Raw genomic sequence first — 19460 nt, 5'->3', positions numbered from 1 at the left:
AAACGAACCGTATTCATATCTTTGGAGAGAAATATTAGCTGCCATTATTTTTATAATCGGACAAATGGAGAATTGCCTTTCATATTTACATTCAGCCTCTTGAAATACAATAAGAAATTACCTTAAGAAAATCGATTGAAATACATTCGATAAGTTTGCCGTAAGATTAAAACAATCTTATAAAAATATCTTATACAAAACATCAACTGCAATTTGTAAACACTTGCGCATAAGTGATGAAAATCTTCCTGGCCAACTCTTGAAATACAATAACAAATTACCTTTAATAAAATCAATTGGCAAATAACAAGGCCATTCCTATTCGATAAGTTTGCCGCATGAGATTAAAAAAATCTTATAAAAATATCTTATACGAAACACCAACTGTAATTTGTAAACACGTGCGCATCAGTGATGAAAACCTTCATGGCCAACTCATCATGCTTTAAGCATATCACCGATGACTGCTTCCACCTTCCTTAGATATCTAGCCAATGATGCGTTTGTCGCGAGGAATGCTGATGGCGCTTAAAAAAAAAAAAAAAAAAAAAAAATCTAACAAATACAGCGAAACAAAACCGGTCTCATGTCGTGAGCTAATCAAACTATCTTAACGAGCGTGAAGATGTTCGTAAGAACTGCAGAGTTTGACAAGGACTATCAATGAACTGAAGAAAGCGTTGCAGCACAGCACAAAACTGCAGGAGGAAGCGGACTACACAAAAGATGTACGAGAAGCAATCACGTATGAAAGAGACTTTGAGCTTCCATAGTTTTAACATGAATAATGGCGTTCCATGCAAAGGCACGAATATATATTGTAATATGTAATTTAGGCCAAAGGCCTAGCGCTGGGACCTATGAGGTCATTCAGCGCTGAAAGGGAAATTGACAGTAAAAAGGTTTGAAAGGTGTAACAGGAGGAAAACCTCGCAGTTTCACTATGAAACAATTGTCAGAGGAGGGTGAAAATAAGATGGAAGAAAGTTAATACGAACGGAGGTAGAAAAAAAAAATGGCAGTACTACCCTCGAGGGGGTTCAATGCAAAGGCGATTTTCTCGTCTTATCAAGTGGAATGTCATCCTTCTAAAACCTTATATATATATATATATATATATATATATATATATATATATATATATATATATATATATATATATATATATATATATATATATATATATATATATATATATATATATATATATATATATATATATATATATATATATATATATATATATATATATATATAAAGAGAGAGAGAGAGAGAGAGAGAGAGAGAGAGAGAGAGAGAGAGAGCTTAGCACTAATAATGGATATGCACTACTAATACAGAATCTGAATAACGTTCTTTCATTAAATAATTAATTGACACATCCTACAAAAGAACTGCCTAAAAGGTATCTTCTTATGGCATATATATATATATATATATATATATATATATATATATATATATATATATATATATATATATATAATATTCATAAAAAATTAAGTATTCCACACAACCTCAGCAAAAATTTCTCCTACAAACTTCACTTTTCAATTGTTTTTGTAGTCTCACCTGTCTCGATCTCTCCGCAGAAAGCAAAACCACCGGGGTGCCTACGTGCGAACGAAAACACACTTCACTTTATACTGGCGGCTGCGCAACATGGCCTACTCAGTCTCAAACTAGCTTATAGCATCGACCAAACGCTGAAGGGGGGAATCCAGCTAATTGAATCAAGAGCACACGGATAATATCGGGAAGACCTAAATTTTACGCAACTGCGTCTGTATCAGATACACAGACAGTCAGACATAGGACTGGCTTTCGTAGTGAAGTTATTTTTTTTCTGGATATTATAATCATAAAGTCTCTCTCTCTCTCTCTCTCTCTCAAGTGTATGTATGTATGTATGTATGTATGTATGTATGTATGTATGTATGTATGTACACATATACAGTATATATATATGTATGTATATATTAATAAAGACAAAATCCACGAATGAAAGAGAAACAATGGAGTGCCGAAAGGCCTTTCGACTTATAGTCCTTTACTTAGCTGCTACGTAAAGGACTATAAGTCGAAAGGCCTTGCAGTACTCCATTGTTACTCTTTCCTTCGTGGATTTTGTCTTTATTGATATATTCATCACGTTCCATACTTTCCTGATTCAGTTATACATACACACACAAATATATAAATATATATGTATATATATGTTTGTTAAAAACAGTAAAGTATTTAAAAACAGAGAATTAAATGACCAGAACTAATAACAGAGTAATAAATGTACATATACATATGCATGTACAAATATATCATATATAATATATATCATATATATATATATATATATATATATATATATATATATATATACATTATATATATAATGTATAATTACCAAACAATTCCTATCTGAACAGCAAAGGTTAACAAGCGGCAACGCTGTGAGTGTATATTTATGTTATCCTGTAACAAGTTCGTAAATATACATGTATTAATGTAACAGCATCCACAAATAACAGTATGTTTTTGATTGTGTGCAAACACTGCTAATAAAAATAAAACCAAACAGTACTTACACATAAGAATATAAATATGCGTTGCATCTATAAATATACGCTCACAAATAGATACTATATACATTTAACAATATACAAGTACACATTTGTACATACATAAACATACACTACATATATATATATATTGTATATATATATATACAGTATATATATGTATATATATATGTGTGTGTGTGTGTGTGTTGTATATGCACACATACATATATATATGTATATATATATGTATATATATATACATACATGCATATATATAAGTATGCATGTATGTATATTATATATATATTTGTTTATATATACATATATATATATGTATATATATATATATATATATATATATATATATATATATATATATATATATATATATATATATATATTTATACAAGTATATGTATATATAAATAAATACTTATATATAATATACATACATACATATATATATATATATGCATGCATGTATGCATATAAATATGTAAATATATTACATGTACATATATATATATATATATATATATATATATATATATATATATTGTATATTGACTAATACAATAATAATAACAATAACCGATATATTTATTGATTCATTCCTCTCTCTCTCTCTCTCTCTCTCTCTCTCTCTCTCTCTCTCTCTCTCTCTCTCTCCGAAATCAAACCCTTCATTGGGGGCTGTTGAACCACTTCCCTCTCTAATTGAAGCACCTCCGCTAGTATACGGACTTACCGAAAGCTCACTGGGCTTTAAAAGTAGCTCTCGGGAGCTTTGCCTTTATAAAGCTCTCACTCTGAGTCCTTTTCCATTAAAGCCTGAAGCTCGACAGGATAAAAAGAGAACACACAGACGAATGGACAGTTAAAAGAATCATAAGCAGATAACAAGCTCGACCCGAAATGTACACGACGATAGGCTTATTCATTTCTTGATTGAAAGGGTTAATTATCATATCAGCGATTGTTCGACCCTTTTGATTGATTAACAGACAGACGGGCTGACTGGTTAATGTATCAGTGTCAAAGGCCATAACGAGCTTCGTTCGAATTATAATGAGAAATATCTAAACCGAAGCGGAAAATTTTTTTTATCTATTTTTATCTAAATTATCATTATTTGATATCACGTTACGTAGAGTGTCTGAATCACTCATAAACTATACCAGAGATCAATATGTAAAGTCAGGTCAACATTCTTTAAATGACGACCTGTTTATGACCACACGCAATGCCCTACTCCCAATACCAGACTCGGCATTTAACAAATATAATCTGCCCTATCTAAAAAAAAAATAACCTAAATCTATAATCAATTAATACACAAAGACCTATCAGCAGCACCACATTCAGTAAACAATAAACATAAAACGTCCAATTTACAAATACACCTATTCACCCAGTGATAAATATGCAGGTGCTCTACTTACGATCATTCATTCATAAAATTAAAAGCATCACTTACCTGTCCGTTTCTCTCAATGGAATCTCTTGGCACTATCTCCTGCTCAAGGGAATCTGCTACCTGCTCTGCTGCCTTCACAGGTTCGACTGCTGCCTACAGATACAGAAGAGGGGGTGGGGGGTCAGTAACCACTGCAGGAAACTAAACAAACACCAAATAAATGCTCACATTTGTCGACCATAATAACAGTTATATGATACCAATTGGTTATTAACTTTATTACACAGACCACCTGATTGCCAGCTTCTTTGTGAACGCTGTCATTATAAGGGCGTTAATGTCTATTCTTTGAGCGTAGGGTGTATTTTGTCTTGAGTGTATAGAAGGGGAGTATGAGTATGCGTGCATAAATTCATCCATATTTGAAAGGAACACACGCACATATATAGGCATACATACATACTTTACATATATGTACATATATATATATATATATATATATATATATATATATATATATATATATATATATATATATATATATATATATATATATATACATATATATATATATATATATATATATATATATATATATATATACATATACATATATATATACATGTGTGTGTTTAAGTACATTTTTGCTTTGTGATTAAAATGTGTGGGCCCTTTTTCATAATAAATCTATAATCATACCTCAAGAACAATCAGCCTTTGTAAGCAAATGTAAAACCACGATCAAACATAAACACAGTATTTAAACTCATATTTAAATAAAGCCACTGGTCAGAAACACTTCACACTTAAAATTACATTCACTAACTCCTTCACATCCTCGAAGATAAACCCTTAAAACACATATGAACGTTCATAACACATCTGTAATACAAGCTGCAACGTCAAGCAATACCGTATATCAACTCTAGGTAACAAAACTCCAGCCGCCCCAACTTGTGGCTCAAAGATCGATTTCCGGATCAGACACGCTAACAGAGGCAGCAGACGGACAGTTCGTTCTTTATACAATATTTAGCGAGGGCGAGGGCAAGAACCGTTCCCTACTTCGATTCCTTACGTCACTGCCCAGTTTTGTGAAATAAGAATTAGAGAATTCACAGGGGAAAAAGGGGAGGAACAATGTTGCTGAGGTGACGCGGATGTCATGCGACTTAGCAGGGAATATGGTTCTTGGGGTGATTACAAAGTTTGTGGGGAATTTCCACTGATATGGACATTTTACTTATATCTAACGCAAGTTAAGCGTATTTCTTATTGCTTTGTGGAAAAGATTGGAGACGCTGCTCTTGCTTTAATGCTCCACCTTTAAACACTTTTATGTTCCTCTGTCCCAACTTTTTTTTTTTTTATTAGCTTTGGGCTTAAGGTAGGCTGACTATCCTTTATGCATTTTCTTAGAACCATTTGTAGGGAATGAGTGTATTATTATTATTATTATTATTATTATTATTATTATTATTATTATTATTATTATTATTATTATTATTATTAAAGAACTGTAAAGACGCAATCGAGTTTTCTGTACAGCGTATCATCAAAGCCACCGAAAATAGATCTATCTTTCGGTGGTCTCGGTATAATGCTGTATAAGCCGCGGCCCATGAAACTTTAACCACGGCCCGGTGGTGGCCTAGGCTATATCGTTGCCAGAAGCACGATTATGGCTAACTTTAACCTTAAATAAAATAAAAACTACTGAGGCTAGAGAGCTGCAATTTGGTATGTTTGATGATTTGAGGTTGGATGATCAACATACCAAATTTGTAGCCCTCTAGCCTCAGTAGTTTTTAAGATTTGAGGGCGGACAGAGGCGTGCTGACAGAAAAAAGTGCGGACGGACAGACAAAGCCGGCACAATAGTTTTCTTTGACAGAAAACTAAAAGGACCACAGTACTTACAGGCAACAGTCTATCACAGAAGAGAATGTGGTAGTAAAAAGGGTCCTTCGAGCAACGCTGCTGGAGTCTTTGTGATCACGAAAGCGAGAAAGAGCAATTCTCGTGCAGCGAATATAAGCTAACTGGCAACTCGAATATCGGACTTTTAAAACTAAAACAATACCTTTCCTGCAGTCATGAAAAGAGAATCACAATACAGAATTTTTAAAAGGCGTTCTATGACTGAATGTTTAGAAAACGATTTATATTAAGGAAAGCTGAATTAATGATTGATTGAATGTTAGCTGTTTGAGCGTCAAGACTTAAAATAAGTAAAACGATTTCTCGGTAAGATGTGCTTTTCAAATTCAGTCTTAAACTCAGAGGTTACGTAATACAGTTGATTTGAGAATGACATCCATAAGCATGGGGAAGACCAACATGCCACTGAATATAATGAAGCATATTTTATAAGTGTGCATTGCTACTATTAATGACGTGAAGTCTAACGCAAATTTTTCGTCAGAAGAAATATGTGTAAGCATACAGACATACATAAATACACACACATATATATATACATAATATATATCATATATATATATTATATATATATATATATATATATATATATATATATTATAATTATATACAGTACATATATATATATATATATATATATATATATATATATATGTATACGCATCTACATATACTGTACATATATACATATATAAATAAATAAATAAATATATATATATATATACATACATTACCGACATAAAAGCAGAAAAACAAAGACAAGCGAATTAAATCAAAACACGTTTGCTCTAATGTCTGAATGCTGCTGCCCCCAATAAAACAGTGTGATTTAATTTCGTGTTTATGTAACTGCTTGCCCACTAACAGCGCAAACATTTCAGGGCATTAGCACACAATGAGGCAACTGCAGATGTATTAAGTTTTCAAAGAATTACTATTATTATTATTATTATTATTATTATTATGAAACAGGAGATCAGCGCCCGCCCTATGAGCCTACAAAGGCCCAAGAGGGCTTTAACTTTAACTTTTATTATTATTATTATTATTATTATTATTATTATTATTATTATTATATATTATTATTATAGCTGAAAAACATAGCAGGTAATTACTTGCAAAATTTCCCTATGTATAACAGTAGACCGTAATAGCAAAGAAAAATAAGGGAATACATTAAAACTAATTAACTAACTTAATACATAACCAACTAACTAAATAAATAAATAAATATAAGTAAATAAATAAATTATATAAATAAGGTACCTATGAACTGACTCGCTCATGACGAAGCAAGTACTGATCGCTAATGCCAGTAATATATTCGACCTCGAAATACAAGGACTGGGTTGATGGCGCTCAATAATTGAATGGGTAAACCTAAACGGTCGGCTGTCGATTCGAATTGCAAATTTGGTAATAAGCGGCCAAGTGAGCTTTAAATGATGGCCAGAATAAACTGAATTGTTTGTGACACCAAACAATGACAGGTGATACCAAACTTACTCACACATAAAGCTTTGCTTGGTAACACTAATTATGAGCAGAAACGTTCATAAAAATATTTCGCTTTACACCGGGTGCCACAAATTTTTTATAAATAAAAGATTAAATAATTTTTAGTTTAACCTTTGCAACGAGTCACAAAATCCTTTAATTACCGAGAAAACTTTTACTGACGAAAATGTAAAGAAAACGCAAGTATGGTAAACTACTTATGAATAAAACAAACGAAAATGAAATAGAAATATATATATATATATATATATATATATATATATATATATATATATATATATATATATATAATCTATGACGAGGCCGAGGCGTGTCACTTTTAAATTTCATACCCAGCGCAATCTCCAAATCTTCAAACAATCAATAGCATCTGGACACATTCTTGGTATAAGGTACATAGGGCTTTGGCTGCTAATATCAGAAATATATTAGGCAGCTCTTCTGTGATGAGGGATTCTGATCGCATTTACTATAAAAAAAATGGTTGCTACTTGGATAAGTTTTGGCAAACGCATCTTTAGCAGTAAATACTTATCATGCATCTTTTGTTGCTTTGATTATAAAACCATACAGATGCTCTCCGAGGCTTATGACATTGATATCTTGTAAGAATTCCCTTATGTAATGGGAATTCTAGTACTGTCATTGTATGTATGTATGTATGTATGTATGTATGTATGTATGTATGTATGTATGTATTATGTACACACATGAACACACTATCGTTCAAAACATATTACGGATAAACTCTCAACAATGCAGCATGTTGATAAATTCTGATAAACTCTAAAATAATAAATATAATAATGTAATAAAATTTGACGACAAATACAAAGTCGAGACACACACTTTTGTCGTCAGATTTCATTACATTATTATATTTATCATTTTAGATTTTATCAGAATTTATGTATGTATGTATGTATGTATGTATGTATGTATGTATGTATGTATGTATGTATGTATGTATGTATGTATGTATGTATGTATACACATGAGCACACTATCGTTCAAAACATATTACGGATAAAGTCTCAACAATGCAGCATGTTGATAAATTCTGATAAAATCTAAAATAATAAATATAACAATGTAATAAAATCTGACGAAAAATACAAAGTCGAGACACACACTGACGCACGCACACACATAGCAACAAATTTTTTGGGTCAGGACCAGACCCCTATCCAAAAATTGTTAACAGGACGTTTTTCGGGAATGGCTGGCCATGAGCCAATTGTCATTTCGTGAGTTTTGGGAGTGGTTTAGATTCCAGCCTGAATCTGGTGTAAAGAAAATACATGTTATCTAGTAACAGATGAAGTACAAGTAATAATAATAATAATAATAATAATAATAATAATAATAATAATAATAATAATAATAATAATCATCATAAAAATAATAATAATAATCATTAAAGAATACTCTTAGTAGCTTGATTCTTAAAAGTTATGAAGCTGTACAAACATATTAAAAAACTACACTGAGAGCGTTCGATAATCTGTATAATTCCCCTTTTCAAATGGGAGTCGTACAGATTCCCGAAGGAATCGTACAGATTCCTGAAAGTTCTCTGTACAGCTTTATTTTTAAACATATTTATACAGCTGCATGACTGTGGATTTGTTTCTCTTACAACAACAACAGCAACAACAACAATAATAATAATAATAATAATAATAATAATAATAATAATAATAATAATAATAATGAGACGATATTTTTACTATATTCCTAGCCATTACAACCATAACCCCTTATATAATTACAATCACTCTTATCGTCAGTTATAAATATATAACTGCAACCAAACCTTCCTTGCCGAACTAATCGACTCTTAAACTGATGAACACAATCAACAATTAAAGAAGAGAAAAATAAACCAATAACAATTTTTATCCCCACTCCTCCCTCCTCAATTCCCTTGAAATGAAGTCACTCCTCACAGCTGTTAAATTGCATCGATGCTGATGACTGAATCATCGTTCAGCGAAAGGAGTCAGCCCTGATTAGCGCCAGGGGACAGGAATATAGAATAAAGTCGGCTTTGATAAACGGTGGAGTAAATGAAGTCGACGGTGGAGTAAATGAAGTCGACTCTGATAAACGTTGGAGTAAAAGAAAGTCGACTTTGATACGAGATGGAGTAAAGGAATGTTCAACTGGGTTAACTCTGATCGAAAGTGGAGCACATAAATGTTAAAAAGGTCGACTTTGATTAAAAGTGGAGGGCATAAATGTTAAAAAGGTCGACTTTGATAAAAGGTAGAGTGGAAGAATGTTGAGTAGGGTCGACTTTGACGAGGTGGAATAAAAGAATGTTGAATTGGGTTGACTTTGATAAAATGTGGAATAAAAGAATGTTGGATAGGGTCGACTTTGATAAACGGTGGAGTAAAATACGGTCGACTTTGATCCAAGATGGAATAAAAGAATGTTGAATTGAGTCGAATTTGATAAAATGTGGAACAAAAGAATGTCGAATAGGGTCGACTTTGATACAAGGTGGAGTAAAAGAAGGTCGACTTTGATACAAGGTGGAATAAAAGAATGTTAAATAGGATCGACTTTGATAAACGATGAACGATGGAGTCAAGAATGTTGAACTATATCGACTTTGATAAAAAATGGAGTACATAAATGTTAAAAAGGTCGACTTTGGTAGGCAGAGTAAAAGAATGTTGAACAGTGTCGACTATGATAAAAGGTAGGATAAAACAATCATAAATAAGGTCGACTTTGATGAAAGGCAGAGTAAAAGAATGTTGCGTAGACTCTGATGCAAAGGAAATAAAAGATTGTTGAATAGGGTCGATTTTGATAGATGACTGGGAAAGGATTGTAGAACACAGAAGATTCTGATAAACGCCGGTAAACAGGAAGTCTGATGATATCAGCGTTGACAAACGATGAAAAAAGGAATATGGAATAGTTATCTATTATGTACTAAATTTCGAAATAAATAAATGGAAGTAATAATAATAATAAATAAAAATTAAGCAAATGAAAATAATAATAATAATAATAATAAAAATAATAATAATAATAATAATGATAATAATAATAATAATCCATAAAAATCTCATAACTGTCAGTCATAAAATGAAGAAACTACGTGGTTTAGATGTCAATATACCGTATATTGAAATATATCTACAAACGCGAGCTTTCATGATAACTATCGTTCAGAATCGAGGAAGGTTCTGTGCTCAAGGTTTATGCGTTATTTTCAAATATATATTCATTTACACCACTGTGATTTTTCTTCAATAATAATAATAATAATAATAATAATAATAATAATAATAATAATAATAATACCGTATCTGTGCCCTGTTATTACAAAATAAGTATGTGAGGTTTTCAATCAACCTCGAATAATTATGACCTTTTAATCATTACCGTATTCTTCAGCACAAGTGCAAAGTACTGAAACTTGGACCCTGAAACCATTGAGTCTTTATACATTTTGGACACCGAATCTAATTCTAAAATGCACATTTGAGTTTTTCAGTTGGCCCGGGAAGCGATTTTTTCGAATAAATTATTTTCATTACATTACAGCCATACCATCTTCGTTTTTAATTTATCTATACACGAATATCTAGAGACCACTAAAATGATATATCACCCACTCATAAAAAAAATAAGATGAATAAATACATCTGTTCATAAATAATGGGGTTTTCGGCATGTCAGTTTTAGGATGAGGCTGCCGGGCCTACGCCCTGCCCCAAGCGTGTTCAAGGGGGTCATATGCCGAGGGTGTCTGGCGTTTTTTGGGGGTCATCAATCCAAGTATTGACCTGAGCCAGTGCTGCTTAAATTCACTGGTCGACCCAACGAGTTACTATCGCTGCCTGTGTGTGTGTGTGTGTGTGTGTGTGTGTGTGTGTGTGTGTGTATATATATATATATATATATATATATATATATATAGGTATTTATATATATACATATATATATTCATATATATATTATATGTATAAAATGTATATATGTATGTATGTATATACATATATATATAAGTATGTACATATATGTACACTCTGTATTTATAAGTTTACTTATGTATTATTATACACAGACTAAGTAAATACGAAAAAATCCTTATAAAAACCAGTACATGTAAACTGCGACTAAAACATAAAACACGCTCAGCATTATATAATACGAGAATTACTTCATTCTTTTTAGCCAGACTAGTTTAAAATGGAAATTTGAATTTTACAACAGAGCTGACAGACGATGTAAAAATAAATCGATTACAACACTAAGATCAAGAATAAAACCATTCATGAAAGCATGACAGACGTAAACAGAATCATAGTCACACTATTTTCATACGAGAGGAGCCCATTCGAACGAAAATATTACCCTCAACTTCCTAGCAACTCTGATCAAGCGAATCTGAATCTCAGAATGCACCTGGGCAAATAAATCCTTCACGAGCAGGCGTAAGAACCAGGTGGTGGCATGTTTGTGACAGGTGTTTCAGCATGTTCGCGTGAGAAAGAGAGAGAGAGAGGCCACCTCTTCTAAACACGGAACCTTTAGACAAACGAAAACCTGTGTCTAAGTATGACTGGGACCTAACGATTTTTCCTTTGCGGTAAGAGTTTTTAGATCATTTCGGCCTACAGATGAAAGAGAATATCGCTAACGTTGTGAAAAAACGTTTTAAATAGTCGAGGATAGCGCGTGTCAACGTATCACCGGCACACGAGAGCTATCTCTCCCTCTCTCTCACACACACACAAACCCCAGATCTCGTGCCATTTTTAACCCGCATTATTTCCTAGCTAACGTTTATGAAAGAGGGGAGCCGCTGCTGCTTGACGTCCAGGCAGCCGAGTTACCAGTTATTCATTTTCACCACTGCCCGGGAGATGACACAGTCTTCCCTGGCGGGGAAATGATGTTAAAACACTTCACTCATTACCTGGGGATGCAGTGAGGACTTCAGCGGAGAAGTGCGTGATCTGAAGTCACTCCAATCGTCGGGAACACTACCCTACCTAACTTCAACCGTGCGAGGGGAGGAGTAGTGGTAGCAGACGAACACCGAGTCCTCCTCCTCCCACCCCTCCCGAACAAGCCTTCCCTTTCAAAACCGCCGACATGGCAACCCACAAAAGCTCAATGTCATTGCCGAATCGGTTACGTTTGTTATGCGCCCTTGACCTTTTCATACGTTTAAATACCAATAAGAAAGCAAAGGAGATGCTACAACGAACAATAAAAAAAAATAAGACATGAAACGACGGCGTGAAATAATGGCACAATAGACATTTATTCAAAGAATATGAAGAAATCAATGATCACTGACACGTTAGAACAAAACCCGTGACTCTGACAGGGGATCCTGTTAATGGCTCTTTCAAGATAAGCCTTCGGCGAGGGGTGAAGATGATGTTGCAGGTGCCATGAAAGTCTATAAAAAAGCCGCAGTGGCCAACGCACGCCAGCCAAGGGCCGAAAGCATCATGCACGGACTGCATGCGCGTGTGCATAAGCCGCTCCTCAAGTACATTTACCCCTCTTGCCAACAATAAAGAAAGATCAATAAATGAGCAAGCTATTTTCGCCTTTCATCCGTTTTTACTCGTTAGGTTTCTGACGTATTTATTTTTGAAAATTCTTCAAAATAGTGCTGTCTGGCAGCCGCCCTCCGCAGACAGGCCGAGTATCGATTCGGCGGGAGACTGGCTACGGTACCACACCTTCGTCATTCACAATCCGATCAATCATTTAAGTGTATTTCGATAAATGGAACAACTGAAACAAAGAGGCAGCCAGGAAAATTCAAAGAATACTATCTCCCGAGACCTGATAGTTTATTTGCGGCTGAAAAAAAGCAAATATTAAAAATGGAATCAGAACGAACGCGCCAAATTCGAATATAGTCTAGACAACACCCACCCCCCCACACCTTTCCCTTTCTTCAAGGAGACCTTCGGCTTCATTAACCCAGTTAATCAACGAACATATTCATTCAAATTTCCGTCCTTCCAGGCCAAGGCCAAGTCCGAACAATCGATACATTCCCGACTCTTGACAAAACCAACCTTCCTCTGAAGGAAAGAAAACCTATGAGACTAAACCAGTAACACTCAGCCTATCCCTACTACAACACCAGACTGGTTCGGCAGTTTTTCACAGACAGCGTGTAAGGTAAGATCCGTGTTTATGCTTCACTTGAGCTTAAAGAGTTTTTTTTTTTAACTTACGTTTGCACAAGGCCAAGATCCCCCACACCACATAACACGACCAGGCGCCAGCCACCATCTGCAATCCACGAGAGCAGGGCGGTCACGATACTGACGGAGGGGAAGACACGTCCGTAGGTCCTTGCGACTACGGCACCTCCCTCCTGCGTTTCTGTATGTTTTCTTCTCTCTTCACGACGCAGGATACTTGAACCATGTTCCTAAAACAAAGACCTCTAAGGGTCCTTATTCCCGCCGTGTGGAGAAACCCAAAGCATTCTATAAACACTCCGTAGGTATAGGCTAATGATTACCAACACACGCGAAAGTATACTAACGTCCGAAGGAATTCCTTCGCCGACGTTCGCCGCTCGAGGAGCAGAACGCCACGCCCATCGAGATAATAAACCCTACGATGATTTACGGTGGGTGGCACGTGAGGGCTCGGGGAGACCGTGACACAATTATTGCGATCCAGATCGATAGAAATTCCTCAGGACGAAGGAGGATGCGATGACGTCGCCCGCTGACTGAACCCCGGGGAGTCAAGGGACAGCTTTGCATCGTCGGGGTATATACTTGGTGGTGCCACGCCCTTCGCGCGGGTATACCCGAATGCATCTGAAGGAGGTGACGTCGAGGGAACAAGGCGTTGATATAATTAAAAGGACAAGAGAGAGAGAGAGAGGAAAGGAGAACTACACCTCCATGCCCAAATAACCCTAATGGAAACGTCATCCCTAATTCAATGTACATAAAAATCAAATTTAAAAGATAAACGTAATATGAGTTATACCTCACATTATACGTGTATGTATGTATGTATGTATGTATGTATGTATGTATCTATATATATATATATGTATGTATATGTAATATGTAATATATATATAATATATATATTAGATATCATATAATATATATATATATATATATATATATATATATATATATATATATATATATATATATATATATATATATATTCTCAATATATATATATATATATATATACTATATATATAAAAATATATAATAGAACCAGCAATCCCTAAATTTCCTTATAAGGTTAATCACTTGGTCTCGTATATGAGCAATAGCAAAATCCAGCTGAATTATTGAAAAAAAAAAGGTCACATACATAAACCAATTCGATGAGCATCATATATGAAGTTCTTTGCAAAAAAAAAAAATCTATAAAATTAGAACCGAAATTTAAAATCCTATCAAAATTCCACCGAGAAAATCAATTAATCAACCTATTCATGAAAAGCAACTTCTGAAGTACAAACATACCAGCTGAGAATAAAGACTCACTGATTTACATCATTTGTTCTTGTGAGTAAACATCGTCCACGTATTTACAAATAAACATTAGGAACGGAATATAGAGTTTAGGCCAAAGGCCAAGCGCTGGGACCTATGAGGTCTTTCAGCGCTGAAGGGAAAACTGAGAGTAAAAGGTCTGAGAGGTGTAACAGGAGGAAAACCTCGCGGTTGCACTATGAAACATTTGGGAGAGGGTGAGCAGCAAGATAGAAGAGAGAGAATATGAATGGAGGTACAGTAAAAAGGAATGAAAGGGGCTTGTAGCCAAACCGAAGGGACGCTGCAAAGAATCTTAGTAATGCTCTTCACAGTGCACTTGTGCACTGATTTAGCACTACCCCTACGGGGCTTAAAACATCAGGTGCACATATTTATTTGATCGCCAATAAATCAGTCTAGAAGCAGACTCCAATGGACGATAATTCAGTGCTTGATCTGGAAGGGAGAGAGAGAGAGAGAGATTAGTTGCGCCATACAGTCGTTGCTATTGAAAGTCACTAATTATATCTACTTCACTGCTGTTTCATACTTAATTAGTTTCAATTTAAAACCAATCGGCGACCAGCTTCAGATTACTGAAGGTATTGGTAATTAGTATGATGGCTTAGGGGGTGGGTATGACAAATAAAATTTGAATAGATTTCACCTAGTTTCGACCATATCTAAAAATTAAAATATAATTAGTGACTTTCAGCAGTAATGACTTTATGATGCAACTAATATTTCTCTCTCTTTCTCTCTCTCTCTCAAGCCCTAAATTAAGAAAGGATTAAAAATCATCCTTTTTTGAAAGATCAGCTATTCTATCAGTCAAGCATAAGTACACAAATCCTGTACATACCTCCAATTTCCTATCCTCTCACACCATGCAACGCTTCAAGCACAAATAAATAAATTCAAAAGATTTTAGTCCCCTAATTATAGTGCTTTCAAAAACAAATGTAATTTCTATTCAAAACTTACCGTGACGACGAAAACACACGTGATGAGAAAGACTATTTTTTCAAGCACTGGGACCTATGAGGTCGTTCAGCGCTGAAACGGAAACTGACAGTAAAAGGGTTGAAAGGTGTAACAGGAGGAAACCCTCAAAGCTGTCTCACTGTGGATCAATTGTCAGCAGAGGGTGGAAAATAAGATGGAAGAAAGAGAATATGAAAGGAGGTACAGTAAAAGGAACGAAAGGGGTTGCAGTTAGGGGCCGAAGGCACGCTGCAAAGAACCTTAAGGAATGCCTACAGTGCACCGCAATGAGGTGCACAGACGGTAGCCTACTAACCCCCTACTGGGCAGGTCACTGATGAGAGCTCCACTGTGAACGCACTGGGAGCGAAGGTGTAATAAGCAAACACACTGCAACAACACCAGCCTCTTAATCTCCTCAAACACAAGCACTGATAAATAGCTGTGACGATGAGCAGTGCTTGTGCTTACAAATTCAACGCGTGCTTTTACATCGCTAGCAAGCATAAGGAGAGTCTGTTTGTATAAAATGATTGGTTAATGTAAACTGCTGTTGTCGTAAAGCACGTGGCCGAAGCTGGCATGAATACATTTTGATTGTCACACACACAATAGACACACGCACACACACACACACACACACGATACACAGACACACCACACACACATAGTTATATTTCTTCTGACAGGGGTTTTGGCTCAAAGAGTATGCAAATTGCCTCATGATTGCTACCATTCATGTTTTAAAAATTAGAGCCTGAAAAACATATATGTGTAGAAAGCCAACATTTTCACTTTCATACATTCACTTTCTTAGTTATCATGATATTTCTACTAAGATTGGCATAGCCAGCAATTGGTTCCTTACGGACTTGCTCCCCGGAATTCCTGGAAAACGAATTTGATCTGTCATCCTTAAAGTACCCCCATCATATAACTGAGAAAGCTATCTATAAAGCAAACATCATTTTCTACCGACCTTCTCGAAACATGACCAGAGAGACGCCCAGCAATAAAATCAAAATCCCACACCTGGACAGAATTAAGACGGTGGCACAGACACTTCGAAATTCTAACCCTTTTGTCTTTACATACCCAAATACCCTAGCCAAATCCCTGGTTAACGTCCAACAAAAGCCAGTCCCCAAAAGACACAGGAGTATACGAATCCCTTGCCTAGACTGTGACCAATCCTATATCGGATTTACAGGTAAATGACACCAATCCTACATCGGATTTACAGGTAAATGACACCAGTCCTACATCGGATTTACAGGTAAATGAGACCAATCCTACATCGGATTTACAGGACAATCATTCTCCCAAAGACTAACGCATCACAAACGTTCAGTAAGATATGGCCACCAGATCTCAGCTATTTCGAACTACATAAATAATCATAATCATAGAATAAACTGGAATACGTCACGTATAATTTATAGCAGCAACTGTCGGTCCAAAAGCCAGATGGTCGAACCAGCACTGACTAAACAAAGAGATAAGACGAGCCTCTCCAAAGGAGCCTGGTATTCAGATCTGATTGACAAAATCTTCCTTCAAAAGAAGCTGTTAACAGGAGTGACGTAGCGGCCGAATTCTAGAACATTCCTTTAAATAGCACTGTTCTCTACCTCTTAACCTTTTTACGGGTTGCTCCAGGAGCAAGAGCCCGTGCCAGCGCAAGGCTGGCTTAATCTTATGCAACAACAGTCTCTTAATCCAACCACCTGTCGGTTGAGGAAGACAGTTGTCTTCGAAATATAACGCTATAAATTCTATCCTTTGGTTTTATAGGCTACCTTTTTATATCTATATATATAATTATATATATATATATATATATATATATATATATATATATATATCTCATATATATATATATATATATATATATATATATATATATATATATATATATATAAATACAGTATGTGATAACTGAATCACGAAAATATGGAACGTATAATACATAAATAAAGACAAAATCAACGAAGAAGAGAAACAATGGAGTGCAAGGCCTGACTTGTCGTCCTTTATTTTAGCAGACTTGGCAGTCTGCTAAGTAAAAGGACTCACAAGTCACTAAGTCTGCTAAGTAAAGGACAAGTCAAGGCCTTGCAGCACTCCATTTTTCTATTTCACTAAATGAATATATATATATATATATATATATATATATATTATATATATATATGTTAATATATATTTAAGCAATATATACGGCTGCAAACAACTGCTCATCACACGAATAACGAAACGCATACTAAACTCAAAGAAAAAAAATAAAAATTCATCATACGACAGAAGCCCACCAACCAAACTTCCAAAATGACGGACACACGAGAAGCCGAGAGGCCCAAGAGGTCGATCTGAAGGAACATTCAAAATAATGAGGCAAGGAGTGGGTTGGGGGGGGGGAGAAGTCTATCAGAGCAAGGTCATTCTTTAAACTCGAACTGAGATTTCAGCTCTATTTGGGATTTGCGAGAGAACTGGTTTAAAAGTTACAGCAGTTACAGCCTCGTCTGATACCCTTAGGGAATCGCCAAGGGCGAGAAAGAGGTTGAAAATTGTTTTGAGATTTTTAAAATAATGGAGGGGCTTTCTGGCTGAATTCACAGAGAAACCGAGAAGGATGGAAAGTAGGTAAAACTTTTGTTTGGGATTGGAATACAAATTCTAGGCCTAAGGCAAGCGCTGGCACCTACGAGGTCATTCAGCGCTGAAAGCTGTGACAGGAAGACCTCCCAGTTGCACTATGAAACAATAGACCTAGTTAGGAGAGGGTGGAAAGTTAGATGGAAGATAAATATGAAAGAAGGTATACGAAACATAATACAAGGAATGAAAGATTTTGCAACTGAGGGCCGAAGAGACTTTACAAAGAACCGTAAGTAATGCCTACAGTGCACACCACCCCCCCTACGGAGAACACCAGTTTGGGATTTTCGAAAGGAGATAAGACTCTGGGGAAGATACTACTGAGGAATTACCAAGGTAAGAATGAATTAAAAGCCTGCTGAATTTTCGTAAGGAAACCGGGTGATTTTAAGACAGATGCATGAGAGGCATAACAAAAAAGAAAAAAAAAAAAAGTAAAAACTTCGTGGAGGTTTAAATGGTGTCAGAAATTTTAGGAAAACGGGTTTTTTTTATAGTAGAGTCTATCTTGAAAGAGACATTTTCCCGCAACTTACATAAAGAAAACTGTCAACGCATGAGAAAAAAAAAACACGAACCAAAGCAACAGCAATTTCTTTAATCTAAAGAAAATTATGAGCATAACAACAGAACCAGGAAGTGTAAAAGATTTCCTAAAGTCCTACTGCTTGTCCTTGCTCCTCTAGTATACTCAGTCCATCCTACGTGGGATGCTTGCACGTGTGCCCCTGCTAGCAACGCCATAAACATACTGTAACTTAGATAAGTTGCACTATGTATCTTAAGCAGTCATTGGACTCTTCACACCTTGAACTTGTCAGAAAGTAATTCTGCGTTAGAAATGGACATAGCCTGGAA

At 35.2% G+C, this 19460-nt stretch overlaps 1 protein-coding gene across 30 annotated transcripts in view; it reads right to left on the bottom strand.

Moving 5' to 3' along the window:
* CRMP (Collapsin Response Mediator Protein) overlaps positions 1-19460 on the bottom strand; it is a 189679-nt gene that overhangs the window by 145858 nt on the left and 24361 nt on the right. For 14 of the 30 annotated variants that reach the window (XM_067096539.1, XM_067096534.1, XM_067096536.1 and 11 more), the window contains one exon: positions 4039-4131. In XM_067096539.1, coding sequence (XP_066952640.1) covers positions 4039-4131 — 93 coding nt within the window. Of the gene's footprint in view, positions 1-4038; positions 4132-12382; positions 12508-13670; positions 13985-15941; positions 16352-19460 lie in introns of those variants that run through there. The other 16 variants (XM_067096567.1, XM_067096552.1, XM_067096558.1 and 13 more) reach the window with 8 other exon arrangements.

This window comes from Macrobrachium rosenbergii, chromosome 53 (assembly GCF_040412425.1).
Source record: "Macrobrachium rosenbergii isolate ZJJX-2024 chromosome 53, ASM4041242v1, whole genome shotgun sequence".
Lineage (NCBI taxonomy): Eukaryota > Metazoa > Arthropoda > Malacostraca > Decapoda > Palaemonidae > Macrobrachium > Macrobrachium rosenbergii.
This window is presented reverse-complemented; position numbering and strand designations above follow the sequence as displayed.